Here is a 25,255-nt window from a genome sequence, read left to right on the forward strand (position 1 = left end):
ACAATTATAAATGTAAATGAATTAAATACTCCAAGTAAAAGATCAATATTACAGACCAGACTTTTAAAAAGATTACAAGAAATCATAAATATAAGAACACAAGAAGACTGGAAGTAAAGGCTGCAAAAATAAATAAATATACCAATGATGTATCATAGAGTTGTACACTTGAAACCTATATAATCTTATTAAACTTTGTAACTCTAATAAAGTTAATTAAAAAAAACCATGAACATATTAACTAAAAGAAAGCTGGCAGTAGTTTTACTAAGAACAGAAAGAGTAGAATAAGCAAGAATAATCATTAAAAATAAAATAGGACATTTCATAATGAGAAAGTGGTCAAACTATAAGGAATGTAAATGTCAATCATTATATCATTTGGGTGGCTTTTCAAGCAACTTTCTTCATTATACGTTCATGCATTGGTTGAAATTTTTACAATAGGCATGGATTATATAACTGAAATAAAGCAATAATGCTATTTTTATTGTGGACGAAAAAGAAAAAAAAAAGAAAGCAGTACAAATACTTAAGAGTAATTTGTTTCTAAATAAAGTCTTAAAAGATTTGGTGGCTATTCTGCCCTAATTACAATAATAAAAATTAACTCTATAGTGCCAGCGAAAGAAAAATAATAATAATACTAATGAGAATCAGGTGGAAAAGTCTCACATAAAAGTGTTACACTCGCTCAACTGGTGTGGCTCAGTGGTTGAGCACTGACCTATGAAACAGGAAGTCACTGTTCAATTCCTGGCTGGGGCACATGCCCAGGTTTCAGGCTATATCTCCAGGAGGGAGGGGGGGGGGCATGTAGGAGGCAGGTGATCAATGATTCTTTCTCATCACTGATGTTTTTATTTCTCTCTCCCTCTTCCTTCCTCTCTGAAATCAATTAAAATATGTGTGTGTTTTTTTTTTTTTAAGTTTTACTTATTTTCTTTCCTCTTAGTCTTTTGTTTATTTAAGGTTTTAAAGACAAACAATTCTGAGTGTATTTGTTGCAAGAAGGTAACAGTACTTTAAAAAGAATGTAGGAATAATCCATGGGGAGAAAAGCATTCATTCTTTCACTTAAAAATATCTTATAAATTCCTATGTGCCAGGAACTGGATGGATGGATGGATGGATGGATGGATGGATGGATGGATGGATGGATGATGGATGGACAGACATATAGACAGAAACATCTATGCCCCAGTTTTTGACAGAGCTCATGAAATCTTTGTAAATTCCTAAGGGATAAAAATACTAGCAGAAACTTTTGTTTTAATATTTGGCCATTGATGCCAGTTCCTGACTCAAGGTTCCTAAATCTCTTGGAGCTTCTTCAGTGATAAGAGTGTCTTTTGTTCTAATGAGATGACTCTGGTTGAACTTTGGCATGGCTCCTGGTTGAGGACTGGTCACCTGAAAAACCCAGCTATGATTAGAAGCTTAGAATTTTCAGCCTTCCCCCCATTCTCTAGGAAAGGAAGAGGGGCTGGAAATGGAATTAAAAATTGTTCATGCCTACAGGAGTAATCCACCATAATCTCTCAATAGTATGGGATTCAGAGAGCTGTCAGGTGGTAGGCATGATCCCATTCCAGGAGGATAACAGACCCCAATTCTCAGGGACAGAAGCATCTGTGCTCTGAACCTTACCAGAACACATATCTATGTATCTGGCTGTTCATCTGTATCCTTTATTATGCCTTTTTACTAAACACATAAATGTAAGTATTTCCCTGAGTTCTGTGAGCTGTTCCAGCAAATAACAGAATCCAAGGGGAGAAGGTCATGGGAACCTCCAATTTATACCCAAATTGGACAGAAGTTGTGGGTAACCCAGAGACCTGCTTCAGAGGTTTGCCATCTGAAGTGTGTGGGGGTCATTTGAAGTGACTGAGGGCTTAACCTATGAGATCCGATGCTTCTCTAGGTACACAGTGTCAAAAAAGAGTTAAATTATAGGATGCCCAGCTGATGTCACAGAAAATCGGTTGTTGTCTGAAGTCATGTGAGTGTGGTAGTACCATGAGAGTAAAGGAGAAACACTGCAGGAGGACTGAGATTTTCCTAACAAAGATACAAATAGAATATTTGTCAGCCTACTGTGGGAAATCATTTATGAGATGGCTGAATGAAGTAGTAATAGGGTACATGTTTTTGACAGGATTACCTAGTAATGCTGCTATCCTTAACCAAGGTACATTCAACTGAATTAGCTACTCAAATTATTGGATATTTTAGGGTGATTGCAACAGAAAGATATTCTGAGAATAAGTAAATATGAGTTTTTAAAAATATAAAACCATCCAAAGATAAATCTGAACAACATAATTCTACCATTGGGCTTGGTATAGGAAGGAGATAAGGTAAAGAATAAAGTCACTATATTGAAAAGGATTCATAAGTCTGTCTGGCCTTCAAAGTTAGATGCTCTTTATTAGAGTTCCCAATGACTGACTAATTGTGATGCCCAAAAGCTTTTTCTCTCTCAGTCATCTTCTTCCTAGGTTTTTCAGCAGCATTTAACAGTTAATATCTATGAATCTTCCTGCTTTGCTGTTATTATTATTTTTTTAAACAAAACAAAAACACAGGAAGCCACTTTTACTCTTACTTTTGACTATTGCTCAGTTTTTATTTTGTGGCCCATTCCACTTTTGATGATTGAATATTGATCCTAGGAATTGTACCTGTGGTAATGTTCCTCCTGTATATGTTTTCTGCCTGGTTACATTCTGGTGGCCTCAATCACTATCTCTGTTTAGATGCATTAAGTCCATAATCCTAGAGCTTCAGTTCTGAATTTCGACCATCCCTGTGAGATAGCCATTTTGCTTTGCCACAGGCACCTGAATTTCACTGTCTAAACTAAAGTTAGCATTTTAATATCCTCTGCTGAATGCTAACTGCTCTTCTTTTAATATACCAGATCTCAAATACTGGGATTACTATTCATCCAAGTCAAGCTTCTGTAAAATACAGTGAAGAAGGCATTTCTTTCAAGTCAAAGTCCTGTTCAGTATCTCTACTGCCTCCACATTAGTTTGACTCTTAAATTTTCAACCTGGATTACCGAAAGCATCAGTTACCTGGTCTTCCACTACCAGACTCTCTCAACAGTCTACCAGATGTTTTTCATTTTTTTTCACTAACTCTTCTTTTAAGTTCTTCAATGCCTTTTAAATTATGATCTTCATTTCCTTCTGAGCTAAAATTGATGTTGACTATTACCAACATATTTCTAAACACATTTTTACAATTTTCTCTTCTTTATTGGAAAGATAATCCAACTGAACTATTTTAAAAGTCTTGGAATTTTGAAAGATCTTTTGCTTTCCACTGCCTCATGGTGCAAGCTTGTATTACTATATGACATCCCAAGAGGAAAAGTCTAAATTTATAGACCAGATAGATTAAAGTGCAATAATTTACATTAGAACAATCCTTCTCTATTGAATCATTATTTAGCATTCTTATTATCAAGAAATATGGCTCCAATTGTATGCATATTTATAAGAGTTTATATGTGAAGTATTTATTATCCATGACATCATTTATAAAGCTGTCAAAGAAAACTGAAAGGAAAGAAACTTCTGCTGGCTTATATAATTCTTTAGGAACTGTACTGTTGAGCAATTGAAACACAATTTTAAACATTTTTATAATTGGAGAAACTTCTACTATTACAGAATTTTAAATACAAACATAAAATGTACAGTTTCTAAAATATTTTATTATAGATACTGCCATCATTTCTTATACTGTACACTTCTTTATAAATATATTTAATCATCATTACTACTGAAAATTCTTGTTAAATTAAGAACTAACTATATTAAGTTTTATCTAAAAGGAGATGGGAAAGACAAGATGAAAGAAGATGAAGAGAATAGTCAAAGAACATATATGCATAGCCCATGAACACAGACAATGTGTGAGCACCAGAGGGAGGGCAGGGTGGGATTTAGGTGATAGAAAGCAAAGATGGGGAGAGAAATGGGGGACATCTGGAATAATACCAACAATATATTTTTTAAATGTATGTTATGTATATATAAATGTATCGGTGTGTATATTAAAATATTTATATCATGTGTATATAAATGTATCAGTTTCTTAATTCATACCCATGAAAGATTTGAGGTAAACACTTTCTAAAATCTTTTAGCCTTAACATTCTAATTCTATTACAATCTTCAAGGTACATTTGGGGAGAAAGAAAAACTCCAACAACTTTAATGTGAAACAATGAATTTTTCAAAGATGTTTCTCGTCACTTAAATAATCTTATTTACTCTTCCCACATTCTTAAATCCTCTTCTTAATCCACTCACCCAAACACTGCACTATTACATTTCTTGAAAATGTCAGTAAATACTGATAAATGGAAAGATCCTGCTTTGTGTCTGGATTTCATTTGATAGCACCTTGAAATTTGAAATGTAACCTTCAAAAGTGAATGTAATTTAGTCTTAAAAGTATGGTTATAATAATTTCTATTAATGGTTTATGAGAGGAATTAATATATTTACATGGTAGCTAGGTATGTCATAGGCATAGGGAGAGTCTTACTCTTTTTTATAAAGAAATATATTGCTGAATTGGGGCTCTAGAAATAAGACCTGAGAGAGGACACAATATTTAAACTTATCTTTATGACCAAAATAATTTCATTAATATAGTCAGAAAATTGCTTTCCTTAAATCCATAGTTACTATTTTCTTCCTATTTTTGTGATATAATATATCATTAATGCAAATATTACTAAGTATAAATTTAAAATTACAAGACTATTTGGTTATTATAGAGTAAAATTCTCAGAACACTACTGAATTCTACATATTTAAGCACAGCAAAATAACATAGTATCTACTTGCTAGTTATTCCTGTCACTGCAGACTTCTAGGTTGTGACCACTTTGACTTGCATTTTTTTCATGTAGCGGGATCCTTAAAAAAAAAAAAAAAGAAAATTTAAAAAAATTTTAATTAACTGTAATTATAAATTGACAAATACATCTAAATGAACATAATAAGCAAGAATGAAATGTGAAGAGTTTACTCAGATGTTCTTCTAATCATCATGTTACACATCCTATCAGAATAATTCCACAAACTCTACATTTTAAATATTTGAGCTGTGAATATATATATATATTTAGGGTGGAACAAAAGGATAATACTATTGTCTAATATTCCTGTTTAAAGCAACACTTCAATAGCAGCAAGGAAAATTCTTTTTAAAAAAATATATTTTATTGATTTTTTACAGAGAGGAAGAGAGAGGGATAGAGAGTTAGAAACATCAATGAGAGAGAATCATAGATCAGCTGCCTCTTGCAAACCCCCTACTGGAGATGTGCCCGCAACCAAGGTACATGCCCTTGACCGGAATCGAACCTGGGATCTTTCAGTCCGCAGGCCGATGCTCTATCCACTGAGCCAAACTAGTTTCGGCGGAAAATTCTTCGTATAGTTATTTTCCCTCCTTCCTGTTTTATTCTTAATAACTAAATAGTAAATGAGAAATGTATTTTCCTTGTTTTTAAAAAATATAAAAACAGAGTTTCTTATAAAATATTTCATAAATTGGATTTTTACAGGTCTGAGTTGCCTTTTCTTCTAACTATTCTGAATAAATAAAGTTTTATTCTCTCACTATTACATCTTAAGTGCTGATGTGGTAATTCCTAGTAACCATTAAAAAAATTGCTTTAAAACATGGCACTTATTACATGTTTGTATATTCATAGTTTAATGTGTTTCCTATATTATAATTATAATAATGAATCCTAAAATAACCATATGTGTTTGTAATAATTAAATTTATTTTAGAAAAGTGATTTCCAGCCCAGCCAGTGTAGCTCAGTGGTTTGAGCATCGATCTATGAACCAGGAGGTCACAATTCAGATTCCCTGTCAGAGCACATGCCTGGATTGCAGGCTTGATTCCCATTGTGGGTCATGCAAGTGGCAGCCAATCAATGATTCTCTCTTCTTCTCTAAAATCAATAAAAATATATAAATTGATTTTCATGACATTAACAAAGATATCCATATTTACTTAGTATTTTAGTTTATACTCTATGCATTTACAAACCATTGTTGATAGGGGAAATAAAGATACCTTGAAATTACTTGTTTGAATATTTGAACTAAAGCCTTTACATTTACAAAGCCCAAGAATCTCTATATAGTTACTAAATATGTAAGTCAGGACTCCAGGGAACGTCCACTTATTAGTGGTGCAGAGAAGTATCTAGTCCATGCACAGAGTGAGGCACTGTGTTTTAGGAGTCATAAATGGAAGTTTTGTTGTTATACTTTAGTGCAATTTTCTAATACAATTTTTAAAAGAGGAGTGAAAGGACCAAGAAAATATTCAACATCTGCTTAATAAAGTCAACTGTACATAGTAAAACTTAGTTACTTTTTTTAAAAAAAAAAACCTCTCCTTAAAATTAGAAATCTAAGAGGATTTGGGGGAATAAAAACTATAGTAAAATATTAAGTAGCAATTAAAATTCTGGAGATTATGTATTTAATTAATGTAATTCTTTACTTGTATAAAACACATTGTCTTAGAATAAATAAAGCTTAGCAAACCATGTGTTTAGGCTGAAGTAATTTTCTGATTACAAATGCATTATTAATATGAAATAGAAATTAACTAATTTTTGTAGTTATAAGTATTCTTAATACTTTAGTCTTTTTACTTTTATACTAATTTAAAAGCGATTTTCACACCTCCATTACAGTACTACATTATAAAATGCTTACAGTCCACAATATGTTATTCTGAATTTTTAGAAATACAAAGATTTAACTTGTTTATCTATAAAATAATAATTAATTTTAAGTATCTCATAAACAGTTTCTTTAAAAATAAAGTTCTGTTAAAGAAAACCACAGGCCCAAAATGGAGTCACTTGTGCTAAAGCCCATCGCATGGAACTTAGACTTCATACCTGACCTAAATGCAGTTGCAAACCTTCTGTAGACATACAACCGCAATTGGTCGGACTGGAATTTTTGGTCAGCACCAATGAGGTAATTTGTCAGGATCCTCTCCTTGCAAAGGAGGCTGAGGCAATCTGCCCATCAGATCCATCCTTCACCAAAGGGAAGGTAGCCTGGCCAGAACAAATCCTTTCTTTTCTTTTGCTAATAGCATTCCTGTCCTGCCTAGTTTCTACCTAAACCGTTTTCCATATTTAAACTTCTGGGAGAAACTCTCTGTTTACTAGATGGGATGCTGTCTGACATGAATAGCTCAATAAAGACAATTAGATCTTCAGATCTGAATTTTTGTTCTTTAACTGTTCTTAACAGACAAGTACTCTCTTTAGGAGAATGGTTGTTTTATATTGTTTTATTATAACAAATGAAATTATAAGCCGAAAATGTACGATTACAGTACGCAAGAAAGTGATATATATGTAAAAATAAATTATCATAATATTGTTTTATGTTATTTTGTTGCTATTGTGTTGAAAATAAAGTGCCTCTTCACTTTCAGGGAGTTTCTATTCAATACAATGAAAGAAATATATATATATATCTCAATTTAGAATAATAATTTAATATTATTGTTATATTATTTTACTACTAGAGGCCCAGTACATGAAATTTGTGCACGGGGTTAAGGGAGTGTCCCTCAGTCCAGCCTGCACCCTTTCCAATCTCGGACCCCTCGAGGAATGTCCAACTGCCTATTTAGGGGATTGGGCCTACACGGGCAGTTGGACATCCATCTCACAATCCAGGACTGCTGGCTCCCAACTACTCGCCTGCCTGCCTTCCTGATTGCCCCTAACGGCTTCTTCCTGCCAGCCTAATCACCCTCTAACCTCTCCCATTCCAACCTGATTGATGTCTAACTGCTCCCCTACCAGCCTGTTTGCCCCCAACTTCCCTCCTCTGCTAGCCTGGTCACCCCTAACTGTCCTCCCCTGCAGGCTTGATTGCCCCCAACTGCCCTTCTTTGCAGGCCTGGTTTCCCCCAACTGCCCTCCCCTGCTGGCCATCTTGTGGTGGCCATCTTGGATCCACATGGGGTCAGGATCTTTGACCACATGGGGGCAGCCATCTTGTGTGTTGGAGTGATGGTCAATCTGCATATTACTCTTTTATTAGATAGGCTAGAGGCCTGCTGCATGGGTGGGGGCCAGCTGGTTTGCCCTGAAGGGTGTCCCAGATCAGGGTGGGTGTTCCCTTGAGGCATGGGCAAGGGGCCATGGTAGTTTGGCAGGCCAGCCAGGCCCCCCAGCAACCCAAGCAGAGGCCCTGGTATCTGGAATTTATTTACCTTCTACAATTGAAACTTTTTAGCCTAGAGCAGAGCCAAGCCTTCTGTTTGCTCTGTGGTGGCCACCATTTCTGTTTGGATTTGTTTACCTTCTATAATTGAAACTTTGTAGCCTTGAGTGGAGGCTCAGGCTGGCCAAGGCAGGCGGAAAGCTTGGCTTCCTTCATTGCCAGGGAAACGCCTCCCTCTAGCTCTCTGTGGCTTCAGTCATCTTGGTTGGGTTTATTTGCATACTCGCGCTGTTTGGCTGATGGGCGTGGTTGGTGAGTGTGGCTGGTGGGTGTGGCTTTTGAGTGTAGTGGAGTGATGGTTAATTTGCATATTACTCTTTTATGATGTAGGATTATTATTATACTACAGTATACTGCAGTATACTACCCTGTTTCCCCAAAAATAAGACAGTGTCATATTAATTTTTGCTCCCAAAGATGCGCTAGATCTTATTTTCAGGGGATGTCTTATTTTCCCATGCACTAGGTCTTATTTTCGGAGGATGTCTTATTTTCGGGGAAACACGATATATATTATTATAATAACTGTTATATTATTATATTATAACTATATGATGATAGTATCTTATATAATAAAGATGTAATATGCAAATGGTCATTATTCTGTAAAGCATAACAACCAACCAGATCATGGATCAGTAGGAGGGTGGGACAGCGAGGTACAAGCAGGAGGCAGAGAGCTACAGGAGAGGGCAGGGCAGCAAGCTATGAGGGAGGGTGGAGGGGGTGGAGGAAGCTACAGGAGGGCAGAGCTGGCAGAGAGCTACAAGAGGGTGGCAGCAGGCTACTGGCTACAAGTGGGTAGCAGAAAGCTACAGGAGGGGCAGGGCAGCAAGCTATGAGGGAGGGAGGGAAGGGGGTAGGGAGTGGAAGGAGTTACAGGAGGGAGGCAGCGAGCTACTGGGGAGCTACTGGCATATGGATTCGTGCACAGGATTTCCAGTTATATATAGTGATATTATTTTTAGGATAAGTAGACCTGCTTTTGTTCTTTGAAAATTCTTGGTATTGGTTCCTGCCATGGCTAGTGCTGTATGCACATTCTTCGGAGAAAGAAAAGAATGTTAGGATGGGACACTCCTTTACACACAGTTTTTTGTTTTGTTTTGTTTTGTTTTGTTTTTTACATTTAAGAGACCTAGTCACAGGTAACATCACATTTTTAAGGCTGTTTTAAAAGGTGGGGGCGAGGAGGGAAGAACCTTTGGTTATAATAGAGATTAACATATACCAGCCTTGACGATTCCCTGTTACTAAATAATATGTTAAAATAATAAACAGTCAGGTGTTATTTTTAGTGCTATGATGGCTCATGGTATACCGTATTTTCCGGCGTATAAGACGACTTTTGAAACGAAAAAAAGTCAACCGAAAATCGGGGTCGTCTTGTACGTCAAGTATATCCCGAAAATAGGCGAATATAGGCCTAAACCTATGTTTTAACTGTAAAATTAGGGGGTCATCTTATACGCCAAAAAATACGGTAGTTCCTGGGTCTCCATGTTGTTGTCCATCTTAAAGGACTCATTGGGAGGACCTTTGGAAAGGTCCCTTGCTTTGGGCCATAATCCATTTGTGGTACTTCTGGTTTCCAGTATTTTAGTCAACATCCTTGAAATATAACCTCCCAACCCAGCTCTTAATTGTATGTAAATGATTCCACTGCTACCACCCCACCCACACACCATTCATTGCATATGTTAGGTGAATGCTAATTCCCACTTGCTTGCTCTCCTTATTGCAGCCCTTTCCTTCCTGCACTTTCCAGATCTTTCTGTGGCCTCGACTGCACTTAACCCCAGTTTGACCTGCCTCTTTTACTTGCTACTCAACAGTAGAAAATACATATGAAAAATCCTTAAGGTATAAGTTCCTACTTAAAACTTGATCTCCCAGGGGTGAGGACCTGTTTAGATATGCTGCTAATCAGTGTTGATCACTCTGTAGGCACCGACATATTTAACAAGTATTGCTGCGGCACTTGAGATATAGCTGCACAGTAAATGGGCCAGATTAGAATGCCAAGCACTACAACTCCCAGCTTCACATCTTAATTATAATTAAATGAGATTGCCTAATGCGAGTGTTTAAACGTTCATTAAAATTAACCTATCGAATCCAGGGGGCACAATGAACACTCATGATAATACTAAAGTTTTAGATTTAGGTTTCCAATTACGGCATAAATAAAAATTCAGGGGATTGGAAATGTCAAGGATGCTTTGAAACAGATATTGAAATGGCTGAGAACTTTAACTCTGTCTCATGTTTAATGTTCTCAGCGTTTTTGTGATATAATTGCTAATAATCAGTGGCTATTTGATGCTTATAATCTTTTAAGAGCTAATGAAGTATAGGCACTGCATATCAAAGAAATCTGATGAGCACTAACCCCAGCAGTAATTATGATAGAGAACATATTTAGTTTGAATGATAAGGTGGAGAAAATTGTAAATAGTAGAGTCTATTCACTATTTTCACAGTGAATTTCATCACAGCCATCCTTAGTAAGTGGGAATCTACTATATTTTCAAGGTCACCAGTATCTTTAGAAAATTCGTGCAGGTGCCAATCTAAAGAACTATAGTAGAAGGGCTTTCCAGGAAACATGAGACCATACACACAACACTGGGTTTGTGAGATCGGGGTGGAGCAGAGGTTGACTTTGCAGTATTCACTGTGGGACATTTAAACTTAAAGGCAGAGCTTTAAAGTATGGAAACTAGTGGGCAAAACTGAATTTCTAACATGAGACCAAGGCCTTCTGGGTATTGTAGCCTGTGAGAGCTCTGGGATACAATATGAATAAGCCCATAGAAGAACTTGTTACTCAGGGGAAAAGATCCAAAACAGATTTCAATATAACGTAAGACATTATATTTGATAGGATATGAAATACGTGTGCTGAATGTGCCATGGAGGAAGGACACACAGAGCAATCTGGGGTTTCATGAATGGCTTCTGACCCAGTGATTGGTCAGGGCCTTGATGACCCAAGAATTTTATATATTTTGTTGAAAAACCAACAAAGATCCATAAGTTTCTTCAATGTGTGTGCTTTACCTTAAGGCCAGTAAAAAGACAGGGAAAAAAAAAAAAGATGGCAGAGCCTTATGGATCACTATAAAGCTCCCATTGTTCCTTGTGCATTTACTCCACTTTACGAATCCTTTACACTCTACAGGGAGCAGGGAGGAGCAGATAAGTATAGAACTACGTGGCCTGAATGGTGTTTGCAAGAAAAGAAAGCCCTGCAGCTGGGGTGAAGACTCTGGGCTAGACAGGCCCACATCCGCTGACTCTCTCTGCCCGAGGTCTCCTGTCTTGGCTTTTAGTTAGATCATATTCTCTCGATCATTTTATCTTAAAAAAAAAAACCGAAAATTAAAGTCTGGCTTCATATATCTACACACATAGTTGCATAAATCAACACATTTTCCTCATTATCACAAACAAGAATCCATACACAATAACAACACTTCCTATATATTTTTGAGACAGAAGTCAGACACTAAGAGAGGCCCCCAGATAATACATCTTTTCTATAAAACCCTATCATAAAGATTATTTCTTTATCCTATCTAATAAAGAGGGAATATGCAAATTGACCATTACACTGTCACAAATATGGCAGTGCTCACAGCTACAAGATGGTATTGCCCAGTCCTCTCAGCCCTGCTGGAGTCCCTCAGTCCTTTCAGCCCCACTGCGGGGGTGGGGTGGCAGGTGTGTGGTGCTGCCAGACCTGCCCTCAGGTGGGTTCGGCCGCTCCTTACGCCTGCTGCCAGAGTCCCACAGTCCTTTCCATCCAGTTGAGGGATGGAGGGGTGTGGAGGAAGCCACAGGAGGGCAGAGCGGGCCAAGAGGTACAAGAGGGCAGCAGCAAGCTACTAGCTATTGTACATCAGGCGCACAGTGTGTCCAGACTGTCAGCCCCCTCTCTCCCCCCCGCTGCCGCTAAGGGCTGGCCTGAGAAGCAGGCAAGCCTCAGATGGTGGCTACCCAGGCACCTAGGGCTGGCCTGAGGTGCAGGCAAGCCTCGAATGTCAGCTGCCCAGCCGCCCAGGGCCACCTGAGGATCAGGTAACCAGGAAAGGCCAAGGCTTGTGCTGCTGGCAGTGTCAGCAGCAGAGGTGTGATGGGGATATCATCTTTCTCTGATCACTGGGTCATCTCCCACCCCTGAGGGCTCCTGAACTATGAGAGGGGACAGGCCTGGCTGAGGGACACCCCCGCCAGCGCATGGGTTTTCATGCACTGGGCCTCTAGTTTTTTATAATGGTTTTCTTAGGTATAAATCAATACCTTCTGTTCATAGATGAAAAAACTAACTTTGTAGCAAGGCACCACTCACTCATGCACTGAACAAGTAAAGAGCTTACATCTTCCAGGCTCTGTGGTGCTAGTGACACAGCTTCCCAACGAAGAACTCACAGTCTCCATAGAAACAGAGATGAGTATTCACTCCACTATTTTCTTTGCCTGCCCCCACCTCCTACTACAGCTAGATGGGGCCATGTGACTGAATTTTGGCCAGGGTGAGTAAAACTAATAGAAGTCACTTCTAGGCCTGGGCCTGAAAAAAATCATCTCATTTGATCTTTGGTTCTTTCTTCCCCTGAGTAGGCTGCACAGATGCACTTGACAGACCTATAGTGGAGGAGGGCTTCCCAAAAGGCATTGGACTGTGACATGAGAGACAAATAAACTTTAATTGTATTGAACTGCTGATACTTGGGGCTAAAATTTCATGGGAAAGACAGGCATTAGACAACAAAGACCAAAAATAATTGCTTTGAAACAGAGTACTAGAAAGTAGAATAACAGAGGAAACCTATTACAATAGATTGGATTATGGTTCAGAAATATTCCCTTCCAACCTGCCACATTTCCAAGGGAGTAGTATATCATTAATGTTGGGTTTGGCTCTGTGATTTGCTTTGGCCAATGTAATATATCAGTTCTGAGCCTAGGCCTTAAAATACCTCATGTGTTTCTGCTCATATAGTTACATATCTGTCACATGTAAGGCCTATGAAATGTACAGGTTCAGATTAGCCCACTGGTCCTAGGAGGAAGACGTTAGCTATATAAGGCAGAGTTGCACAGCAAAAACACCTTAGATTAGCTGACTTCCAATTGACCTCCGGACGTAAATAAGCACAAATGAGATTAGCAGAGCCATTGAGTGAGGCCTGGCCTAGCTTGAGAGGCCCCCATCCCATCCTCAGACATTTGGGTTAAACATGTCTTCATAACTGAATGTCACTGAAAAGTTATTGTTGTTTATTATGCAGCATTATTTTAGTACTAGCTAACTGATACATCTTCTCAGATAAGGTAAGGTGGTCATGGAAGACTTCACTAAGAAGGTAAACATTTAAGTATACACCTAAGAATGAGAGAGCTATCTATGTCAATAGCTTATAAGAAAAATCTAGGGAGAAGGACCAACATCCAAAAAGACACTATGGTATGTGGTATATTTTGAAGAACTAAATGATGGCATGTATGCCTGAGCTTAATCATCATGAATGAAAAACCTAAGAATAGATGGGAGAGACAACTAGGCCACAGATCAGATCTTGTAGGCTCTGGTAGGAAGTTAATTTTTTAAATTTCCAAGATCAAATAGAGACTTCAAAATGTACATTAAAGGCTAGCTTAGAAGTGAAAAATGAGTTGGAAGAGAAGACAGGGAATGCTTAACATTAAAATATATTGTACTTACATAGCTAGCACATATTTTACTTTGATTTTATGCTATATATACAAAATAACTAAAGGCCCAGTGCACAGATTCATGCACCATTGGGGTCCCTCAACCTGGCCTGCAGAGATCAGGCCAAAAACAGCCCAGTGCATGGATTCGTCCAGGGCATGTCTAGCTGTCTCACCCAGTCGTGATTGGGGCCACCAGGGCTAGCCAGTAGGGGAGGGGCCACAGGAGATTGGCTGGCCAGGGAGGCATGGTGGGGGGGCTCCAAGGCATGTCTGGCCCACCTCACCCAGTCCGATAGGCCGGACCCCAGCAACAAGCTAACGTACCAATCATAGCACCTGCCCCCTGGTGGTTAGTAGGCATCATAGTGACTGGCAGAATAGTCTAACACACGGTCAGACACTTAGCATATAAGGCTTTTATTATATAAGACTAGAGGCCCAGTGTACAAATTCATGCACTGGTGGGGTCCTTCGGTCTGGCCAGCAATTGGGGCCAATAGGGGCCATCTCACCCAGTCCCAATCAGGCTGATCAGGACTGGGGGAAGGAAAACAGGAGGTTGGCCAGTCACAGGAGGTTGGCTGTGGGAACACATAGGCAGTAGTTCCTGTGTTGAACATTTGCCCCTTGGTGGTCAGTGCATGTTATAGCTACCATCCAGTTGTCTGGTTGTCTGGTCATAATGGTTGCTTAGGCTTTTATATATATAGATGCCTGTACACATTACTTTGTTCCTAAATGGGAGAGATTTGAACATAGAGTGGGGTTGATTAAGCACCTCTTCTTCACCTTTCAATCTGATTCCTGTCACTGTCTTCATGACTAAATAAAACTAAATTTTTAAAAATATTTTTATTGACTTTTTTACAGAGAGGAAGGGAGAGGGATAGAGAGCTAGAAATATTGATGAGAGAGAAACACCAATCAGCTGCCTCTTGCACACCCCCCACCAGGGATGTGCCCACAACCAACGTACATGCCCCTGACCGGAATCGAACCTGGGACCTTTCAGTCTGCAGACCGACACTCTACCACTGAGCCAAACCAGTTTCGGCAAAACTAAAAATGTTTAAAGTTAACTGCTAAGCATCTTTTCATATATCTGTTGGCCATCTGTATATATTCTTGGGAGAAGTGTCTGTTCAGGTCTTCTGCCCAGTTTTTAGTTGCATTGTTTGTTTTTCTGGTGTTGAATTATATGAGTTCTTTATATATTTTGGTTATTAACCCCTTGTAAGAGCTGTTGTTTGCAAATAACTTCTCCCATTTGGTTAGTTACCTTTTAGTTTTGTTGATGGTTTCTTTTGCTGCACAGAAGCTTCTTTGTAGTTTTATATAGTCCCATTCATATATCAATAGATATATAAAAAGATGCTCAACTTCTTTTTAGGGAAGTGCAAGTCATTAGGGAAGTGCAAGTCAAAACTAGAATGAGATGCCACCTCACACCTGTTAGAATGGCTGTTATCAACAAGGCAAGTAATAACAAGTGTTGGAGAGGTTGTGGAGATAAAGGAACCCTCATTCACTGCTGGTAGGAGTACAGCCACTATGGAAAACAGTATGGAGGCTCCTCAAAAAATTAAGAATGGAATTACCATCTGATCTAGCAACCCCTCTTCTGGTTATCTATCTGAAAAATTTGAAAACATTTATTCACAAAGATATATGCACCCTTATGTTCATTGCAGCATTACTCACAGTGGCCAAGACATGGAAACAACCAAAGTGTCTTTCACTAGATGACTGTATAAAGAAGATGTAACACATATATATAATAGCATACTACTTAGCCATGAGAAAAGATGAAATACAAGGTCCATCTATATTAGAGCAACATAGATAGGTCTTGAGAAAATCATGCTAAGTAAAATAAGTCAGACAGAAAAAGTTAAGAACTATATGATTTCACTTATATGTTGGATATAAAACTAAAAGCAATAAATGAACAAACAAGAAAAACAAACAAAAACTCATAACCACAGACAATAGTGTGGTTATTACCAGAGGGATGTGAGGTGGGAGGAAAGTAAAAGGTAAAGAGAGTCAAATATAAGAAAAAGATTTGACTTTGAGTTGTAGGCACGAATACAAATGGCGTTATCACAGAATTGCATATTTGAAATATAATCTATGCTAATAATAGAGAAATGTACAAATTGTCTGGGACGCCATTACAGTAACAGTAGCGACTGAACAGCAGGCTGTGTGGGTCAACCAGGCCAGGAGAGGTTGAGTGACGGGATGACCAAATGACTGAACTTCAGGCTGTGTTGGGCAATCAGGCAGGCAGGGGGAGGCAGTTAGGGGCAACCAGGCCAGGGGGAGGGCAGTTGAGGGTGGCCATGCCAGCGGGGGGGGGGGGGGGGAGTTAGGGGAAATCAGGCCAGCAGGCAGGTGAGCAGTTAGGAGCAAGTGGTCCCAGATTGTAAGAAGAATGTCCAACTGCCAATTTAGGCACGATCCCCAGGATGGGGACATCCCCCAAGGGATCCCGGATTGGAGAGGGTGCAGGCTGGGCTGAGGAGACCCCCCTCCGTGCATAAATTTTGTGCACTGGGCCTCTGGTCTTACATAATATAAACTTATTGGCCAATGTCATCCCAATAAATTTAACAACAACAACAACAAAAAAAAAGCTGCTGAGAAAATAACATTTTGCATGAAGGATAAAGTACTGTTAAATTACATCCTTAAAACAAAATTTTGAGTCCTGATGGAGATCAGAGGCCCTTGTACACTCTCCCTGGTACTAACACCTGATAGGTCAGGTATGACAGATAAGAGCAGGAGACCTGGAAACCTCTCACCAATTTCACAGGACCCTTTGTTGATCTACCTATTTTTATTGGTTTTATAGTATATACAATTTATTTTACCCAAAGGTATTCTTATGCACTAATACCCGGTTGTACCACCACTTCATAGAACCATGTGGTCCAGCAAAATATACAATAATATGCACCAAGGGATACAAAAGAGTCATAAATGATCCCTTGTAACTAAATTTTACTGGCGTCTCACCTTGGCCTGTTTTTATTGCCTTTTCCTTTTCAGTTCTAAAGCAACAGTCAGCCTCCTTAGTGGCCTCTAGGACTCTTTGCCTACCTCAAGACTGTACTATAGTCTAGAGATGACTTCCTCAAACATTGTCATCATATATGTTTCACTCAGGGGAAGAAGGGTGAAAAAAAAGGACAACATTTGCTGAGTTCATATTTTATTTCTGATGCTATCTTAGATGATGAGAGATGATATTTCTCTCAGGTAGGTTCAATCCTGCAACAGACTTTGCCTAAGATGAGATTTGAAAATCAATACTTCATTGGGGAGGAAATTCTAAAGAACAACAGTACAAGAGGAAAGAAGTGAAAGAGGGAAGGGCAGGAAGTCAGTGTTGGGTGTGTAATGAAGCAATTACCATGCTGAGCTCTATGCTGCTTGGGACTCTGAGAGACCATGTGCACATACATCAAGATGGGCCAGTGGAGGGGAAGGAAGGTGTGCTACTTACTGCCCCACTCCCATCTGTCCATGACTGAAGGCTGCACTTGGAGACATTAACTGCTCTGCATTTCAGGCTGCAATGAACACAAGCTGAATGAATATTCTCGGGAAGATTTGACAGTTCTGGCACTTAGACACCATAGGCACATACCAGATATTAAGGGGACAAGAGGACATGAGAGGGTCCTCAACAGCTTACAGATTTTTTTTTGTCATTTATTCCTCATTAATATCACCATTTTAGAGAGGCTTTCCCTGACCACTAAATTTAAAGACACATACTCCAGTTCTCTACCACTTTTTTCTTTCTTTCTGAGCCCTTATCACAATTGTTCACTACTAATTTGCTTCCTTTCTTATATATCTACTAGAGGCCTGGTGCATGGATTTGTGCTCCAGTGGAGTCCCTCGGCCTGGCCTGTGCCCTCTTGCAATCTGGGATCTCTCAGGGGATGTCAGAAAGCCAATTTTGGTGAATATCCAGGCCGAGGGACCCCACCAGTGCATGAATCTGTGCACTGGGCTCTAGGATGAATATAAGACCTTTTGTTAATCTCTTCCCTCCCTCTCCCTCTCCTCCACTTAGGCTTTTGCTGATATATATATGATATATATTTATATATACATTTATATATACTTTATATATATGATATCATTATATATATTTCAAATATATCAAATATATCATATATGTGATATATATTTATATATAATTTATATATACTTTATATATATATATTTGTCCCTAAACTGTGAGGATAATGAAGTCAAGAACTGAGTGTTTTGTTCATCAACATCAGGTACAAAGTGAGAACCCAAAATGTATGGAATCAGTGAATGACAGCCCTATGAGGCAGGTAGTGTGATCTTCATTTCTAGGTGGAGATACTGACAGAAATAGCTAGCTAGCTTAATTAGACAGGCTTAGAAGGTTTTAGTAATGAAAATGGTCTATGGCAGTGGTCACCAACTGGTGCTCTGCAGAACGCTAGTGGCCCATGAGGTTCGAAGGGTTGGCGACCACTGGTTTAAGGAAACCTTTGGAGCAGCAGTCGCCAACTGGTGGTCCACAGACCACTGGCAGTCTGTGAGGTCTGAAAGGTTGGCGACCGCTGGTCTATGGGGAAAGGAATACATAGTGGAGACTTAAAGATGCCAGGATATTTATTTTACTGGTACAATGAGTAGAGAAATGGAATAGGCAAGTAGAAATATATCTGGCCTGTGCAATTAAGACAGGCATAAACAAAAGGAATCTCTGGCCTGAGCTATTAAAGTGACCATAAGTTAGGCCAAAATAGCCCTGCTCTGAGTAACTGGGAGGGCCATCAGGTAAGGCTTTCTCTGTCAATACAACTGGGAGAACTATAAAATAAATCAAAAGTGACTCCAGCCAACAAAATAAGGGGAAAAGAAGGTGGGGGGCGCCATGTGGGCTTTGAGCTTTGAAAACTAATGCTGTGTAGCAAAATGACCAATAAGGGGTCAGGTTCAGACAAAGAACTGCAGCCTATTTAATGCCTCAAGACAAAGAAAGCATCAGTCACCTTTCTCAGGGGTCCCTCTGCCTGTCCAGGAGGGACAGAGTCCTAGGCTTAGAATTTAGAATTCGGTTTTAGAGGTAGTGCCTGCTTGCAATAAAGTTTCTGCTTGCCATAAAGTTTCTGTACTTTTTAACCCATCACCTTTCATCTGTGGCTTCATTCTTTGAAATCATTGAGACAAGAACTCAGGAATTCAGGGCATTCCAGTTCAATTTTCTCATTTCATTATTAAGACCATATTGATGGTAACAGGATTCCAATCCCGGATGGTTTGACATAAAAATCCCATACTCTTTAGTACACTATGATATTGACACCATGCTGTTTTCCTGTTTCCTGACTCAGAAAATTCAATTATTTCCTACTTCCTACATCATTAAATCTAAACCCCTCATTTATTCTATAACCCAGCTAGTTAGCTTAGTCTTGCATCTTTAAAAAATAGTGTACAAATACATAAAAGATAAATGAAATGTTGCTTAAAACCATAGGTGAAAATGACTTGCAGGTTGCTTATTGTCAACAATTACTTTAATATGAGAAAACAGTGTGATTAGACCTCTAAATCATCCTATATAATAAAGATGTAATATGCAAATGGTCGTTACACTGTGAAGTGTAACAACTGACTATGTAATGACCAGATCATGGGTCAGTAGGAGGGTGGGGCAGCGAGCTACAAACAGGCAACAGAGAGCTACAGGAGGGGGCAGGGCAGCAAGCTATGAGGGGAGGACCAGGGCGGGTGCAGGGAGCTATAGGAGGGCAGTGCAGTGGGCAGAGAGCTACAGAGGGCGGCAGTGAGTTACTGGCTACAAATGGTCTGCGGAGAGCTATAGGAGGGGGCAGGGCAGCAAGCTATGAGGGGGCAAGTGGGGATAGGGGGAAGCTACAGGAGGGTGGGGCAATGGGCAGAGGGCTACTGGAGGGCAGCAGCAAGCTACTGGCAAGCTACTGGTGCACAGATTCATGCGCAGGGTTACTAGTCTAATATAAAATGTTAAATAAATGTAAATATAATTTCTGGAGCAGTCAGAAGGGGTGGGTGCTAGTGATGGTGAAAATTCAAGACTCTGTTTCTGAAGCCAAAATGCCTGGGACTCATAGTTACTAGTGACAGAAGAGCAACATTCCTTTTACCCATGCAAAGGGGAGTGATTTCGCTTTAGGTGACTGAGCCTGAACAAAAACACATAATGATACAAGCAAAAGGGAATCAGGAAGGAGGAAGTTGGAAACAGGAGAATAAGAAAACATGTATTCCTACCTATATTTGCTAAAGAGGAATAGATGCTTTCATTTACATTACTGCATTGAAGCCTTAGGTCACTTAGTATGACTGTAAGGCCTGACAAAGCACAAGAAGAATTTAACATTCATTCCTGCAGTAAAGAAACTACTGAAAGAAGAGAGCTGCTATTGAAGGGAAGTTGTGGTAGAACGTGTGGGTTGATAACACTATCTGAAGCATTTTTCTACACTGTCAGGCTCCTCCTCTGGATGTTTCTTCCTACGGGAAGATCATGCTTCCTGCCCAATGATGTTAGCCAAGATCTTATGACTCACTTTGGATAATGGAATGCAAGAAGAGGGGAAGCTTTACGTCAGCCGGTGCTTTTACTAGTGTTCTTTCCTTCTACAGTAAATCATAGATATGTGCTCCTTTTTCCTTTTAGAGTTTAGAACTCAGAGAAGGCAGAGCACATAACAGTGTGAAAAATAAACCTTTGTTTTTGTAAAGCTAAAGTTTGTGGTTACTTGTCATTACAACGGTAACAGTTGTGTAAGAAGAAGTGGGTAAAAGTGTCTTTCTAATTCTGGGAAAGTTTACAAATTAAAAATTGAGATCATGAAAAAAACAACTTTCTGTTTAGAAGTTTGAATTTAATGCAAAAAATGTACAAATGATGTTAAAATCTTGATAACATTCAAAAGAATTTGAGACATTAGGAATTTTCAAGTAAAATACATCAGTATAAGGTAAAAATGAATCTGAGGCAGGATCCATTTAAAAGTTCCAGAATCTCATAAGAATGAAAGAGCACTAAATAACTGAAGGCTAGATTCTACACAGATGGATCAGTGAGCCAGGGGACAGGACACCCCATGAACTTGGCTTAATGGTTGCATAGATTATACATAACACAGAAATATAAATTATGTCTATATAATAAACACTGCAATTGATCCTGGGAGAGGAAAACATGCCTGGATAATGACTGGTCATAAAACTGCTCACCCATTCCTGACTCATTGATTTTTTTTAAAACATAAAAAGGCATTGTGGCTATTAAATACATATTATACTACATCTAGAATACTGTCTATATTTCACATATTGTCAGAAATAGTCATCTCAATAACTTTCCCACTTGCTATAAATGTACATTCAATCAAAAATAAATTTTCACCTTTACATATTTTAACTTCACCTCTCTATCTCACTGAGTTTTGATTGTATCTGTCAGTATACATGGTGGTTCTTAAAAAGCTGGTAAACGTGACCTTTGAATCAAGAATTAAATATTGGGCCTTTCATTGTCTCTTCCCTTTTACCCTTCCCAATTAAATTTATAATAAGTTTAGTGAAGAGTTCGGCCGAAGGGGAGAGAAGTCTAAAAAACAAAAAGCCTTAGGAAAAGCTTAAAAATCGTTTTGTGGACAGTGATGCAGGGATGATTGTTCCACGGTGGATTAGCCCCGGTAATGCTGTGTAGCCAACGTGTTATTAGCAACAGGAAGCCAGCAAAAATGCTGCTGATGACAAAAGCTGTCAAGTTTACTGTCAGCTGTAGTGCTTGGCTCCAAAAGAGAGTGGGAAGAGCTGATGCACCTATTGATGTCTCCTATGTTGCCTGACAGGAAACTGATAGGCATGTGACATGCCAAGTACTATAGGGGGAAATATTTTCTTGATTAAAGATGGCATGTGGTGACCCACCAGAAGACAGGTAACATTATTCACTCTTCAGGCATGCAGCCAAATGGCACAGGTCACATATATTTTTGCTTTTAAAATTAAAAAGCAAGTATTTAGCTTTGCTCTTGACACTAGGATGTTCAAACTCACACAAAAGAAAATGACACAAGGCCCAACTTCTAGACATTTGTTATAAATGTAAGTGTACTTAAAAACATAATTTAAATTAGTGCTGCAAAGGCTTTTGAGGTAATGTCAATTCAAACGACTAAAACACATAAAGTGCATTCAGCCTTTCCTCTGGCCTATACAATATTGGAGATACTTTTAAAACCTTTGAGTGCACATATCCCCTGTGTACTCATTTGAAAATAAATTAAACCAACTCTTTCCAAAATATCACACTCTGATTAAACAGTTACATTTTCTTTAATGAATCCAGAGAATCTTCCAAAGGGGCTAGAATGGCTTTGTTGTTTTCAGAACTTTTATTTCATAAAAATAATTACTTATTCTACATATAGAAACAGCCTCACGTGGATCAGAGCTTTGGTCCTTAATGGATTTGGCCATCAGCAAACTCCCAGGAACATCTCTTCATAAATACATCATTGGCTTTAACATGCTATCTATTTACTGACTCCTTTTCATTTATAATAGGTGATAAAACAACAAAAATGGAAGTGTGTGTATTCTTTTTAACAAAGCTGTTTTCTGCTATTCATTCATTCAAGGAGGAAGTATTTGCCAAGCATCACCATGTGCCAGGTCCTGGGCTCAGCGATGTGGCATAACAGAGGCACAGATCCTATCTCCACGGGGCTAAGAGTCTAGCGAAGCAAAATTCACAGCGTGACATTTTATTACTAGTGTTTCTGCTTTGGGGGTTATTTTATATTATCTTTATTCCAATGAACCTGAAATATTTGAAATGCATTAGCCAAACTAATTAATAAGTTGTTCCTTTAATACACTTCTATATTCCTTTATATGAATAATCTGATTTGACAATTTATAGAGGAAGTTTTTTGAGGCTTGGTCTGTATCTTTTATCTATCATTTGAAAGCCACAAGTACAGTTTTATCTAGTTCAATTAAGGAAAAACATACCTTGACCCTAATGCAAATAACTTGTGGTTTTACACCTGGAGATGTAGAGGGTCAGAAGTCAAGGATACTAGAGGTTAATAATAGAGGTGTAGCCACAATGGGTCCTGGGAGGACCATATACTTCAAACTAGAGTGGACACCTCCTGTGAAGCTGTCTGGCCAACAAGGGTTCCTTCTGTCTTGGAATGGCCTTAATACACACACAACATGACCCTGAACTTGGGGCACAAAGATATGACAAACTGTGTTGGTCAAATCCTCTCTCTGCTGAGAAATAAAACTTGAAGTAGAGAGACAGTGACTTTGAATCTTGGAAACTGAGTCACTTTAGTACTGTTAGAACAGTCATGGATTCCTACTGCTGAGTTCCCTAGAACTTTCTGGGCCCCTGTCCCCTTTTTCCTCTGTTCCTTCTTTCTTCCCTCTTGGCTTGAGTGAGAATTCTGGATGTGTTGCCAAGCACCTAGATAATTTTTAGGGACTATCATTGCTATTCTCTAAAGTAGAGAACCAGTCTCACAGGTAGAAGGCATTTTTACCTTCACTGGTGTATTCTGGTTTACCAGATGAACCCACAGGCAAGAACCTGGAGGCAAGTGTTGTATTTATTAGGGTCTGCAGGTGTTGCAAAGACATTTAGAAAAGCTATGTATCTACAGAGGCCTGAGGCAAGTTCTGCCAGTGAAGGGATTTTATAAGAAAAACAATGAAAATTATTCCTCAAATCAGAATTTTCTTTTAACATATCTCAGGAAGAATTCTCTAGCTGAGCAAGAGCTTCCCTGTTCCTTAAAGTCTCTGCAGCACCCTCTACAATCTTTAGAGGCTCCAAAAGAGTTGTTATAAAGTCAGAGAGGTGAAGTGGGTGGAAGTGAAAATGGCTGACCACACCTTGTCTTGAGTCAGATGGAGCACTAATTGATGGGGTGGGGACGTGAGGGGGAAAAAGTCTTAAATCTAATGAAGATTAAAGCACTGATCAATAATTTGGACTAACAAGTCTAAGGAAAATTTAAGTCTGTGTTTTCTGACTTAAACCAATCACAGGGCTCTCTATTCCCTAAGAGTGTGTCAATGACATCAAGGAGAGGGGGGTATTATCCCCCTTGAAATGTGCAGAGGAAGACAAAAAATATAGTTGTACCTCAATTATGTCATTAAATATGTTTGTTCAAAATCTTAATTGCTCAGGATGTCTAGAATGGAAGCAGAATGCAATGACTTTGGTTGTAGGGATAAGAAACGGTTATATAAATTTTGTGTACTTTTCTTTGTGTCCCGAGTACAGAAAAAATAGGAGTATCAGATGGAGTCTCAAATGATGAGAGGCTTCTTGTTGATTTACCGATGGCATCTCTCAATAGAGCCTTTGCTTTCTGTGGCATGGTTTGGAAGTCATTGTGGATCAAATGTTTTGACAGGAGGTCAAGTTTGTGAGGTACCAGAGAGGTGGCTTCAGCATAAGGAAGTACTGAGGGTTGAAAACTAAATTAAACTCTCCCATAGAGCAATTTTGATGAAGTTATGCTGCTTCATGGACATGCAAGTTTTATTGGAAGTAGCTCTACAGGTTGGCCTTTTATTCTGGAACAGGTGTTCTAGGTATTGATGTGAACTTATGTCATGTCAGACTGACCCCTAAGAACTTCTGCCAGAGCTGCTTCATGGTGATACGTGCTTTGGGAGTGCAAACTTGTTTGGGGGCAGACTTGTTTCTTCTCAGGATTCCATAGGAGGCATTTCCCCTAATCTTCCAGGGCTCTTGCCCCCTTCTCTTTTCCACGGATGTGGAAGGAGTTACCTGAGTGGCCAGTTCTGAAGAACTGAGCATAGCTGCAGCACTCAGGCCTTACCCTCCCTCCCTTCTGGAGCCTCACTGGGAACACTTGATTTGGCCACCAAGGACTTGCTGTAGAGCAGCAGGCCCCAGAGATGGGGCTAGCTGGATTAAATCTTAGGGAGACCTTTGTAGCTGTGCACTTGAACTACATCCTCCAATGTCAGTTTTATCAGTAATATATATAAATGGAAAAAGGTATATTTGGGTGACTCAAGTAATGACTTAAGAAATTTCTGAGGGGACCCATGCATATGGCCATGGGCTTTCAGCTTTAGTAAGTGGGTCATGCAGGATT

The 25,255-nt window shown here is 39.0% G+C and overlaps 1 protein-coding gene across 12 annotated transcripts in view; it reads right to left on the reverse strand.

Moving 5' to 3' along the window:
* The window catches only part of LRRC7 (leucine rich repeat containing 7), a 475,871-nt gene that overhangs the window by 348,403 nt on the left and 102,213 nt on the right, over window positions 1-25,255 (reverse strand). Inside the window, exon 3 of one of the 12 annotated variants that reach the window (XM_084871857.1) lies at window positions 4,871-4,946. The exons of the other annotated variants lie outside the window; for them this stretch is intronic. Within the exon in view, the coding sequence (XP_084727983.1) occupies window position 4,871 (1 nt within the window). The 5' untranslated portion in view covers window positions 4,872-4,946. The remainder of the gene's footprint in view (window positions 1-4,870; window positions 4,947-25,255) is intronic. 12 annotated transcript variants of the gene reach the window in all.

Source organism: Pipistrellus hanaki, assembly GCF_964339955.1.
Source record: "Pipistrellus hanaki genome assembly, chromosome: 2".
In the NCBI taxonomy this organism is placed as follows: domain Eukaryota; kingdom Metazoa; phylum Chordata; class Mammalia; order Chiroptera; family Vespertilionidae; genus Pipistrellus; species Pipistrellus hanaki.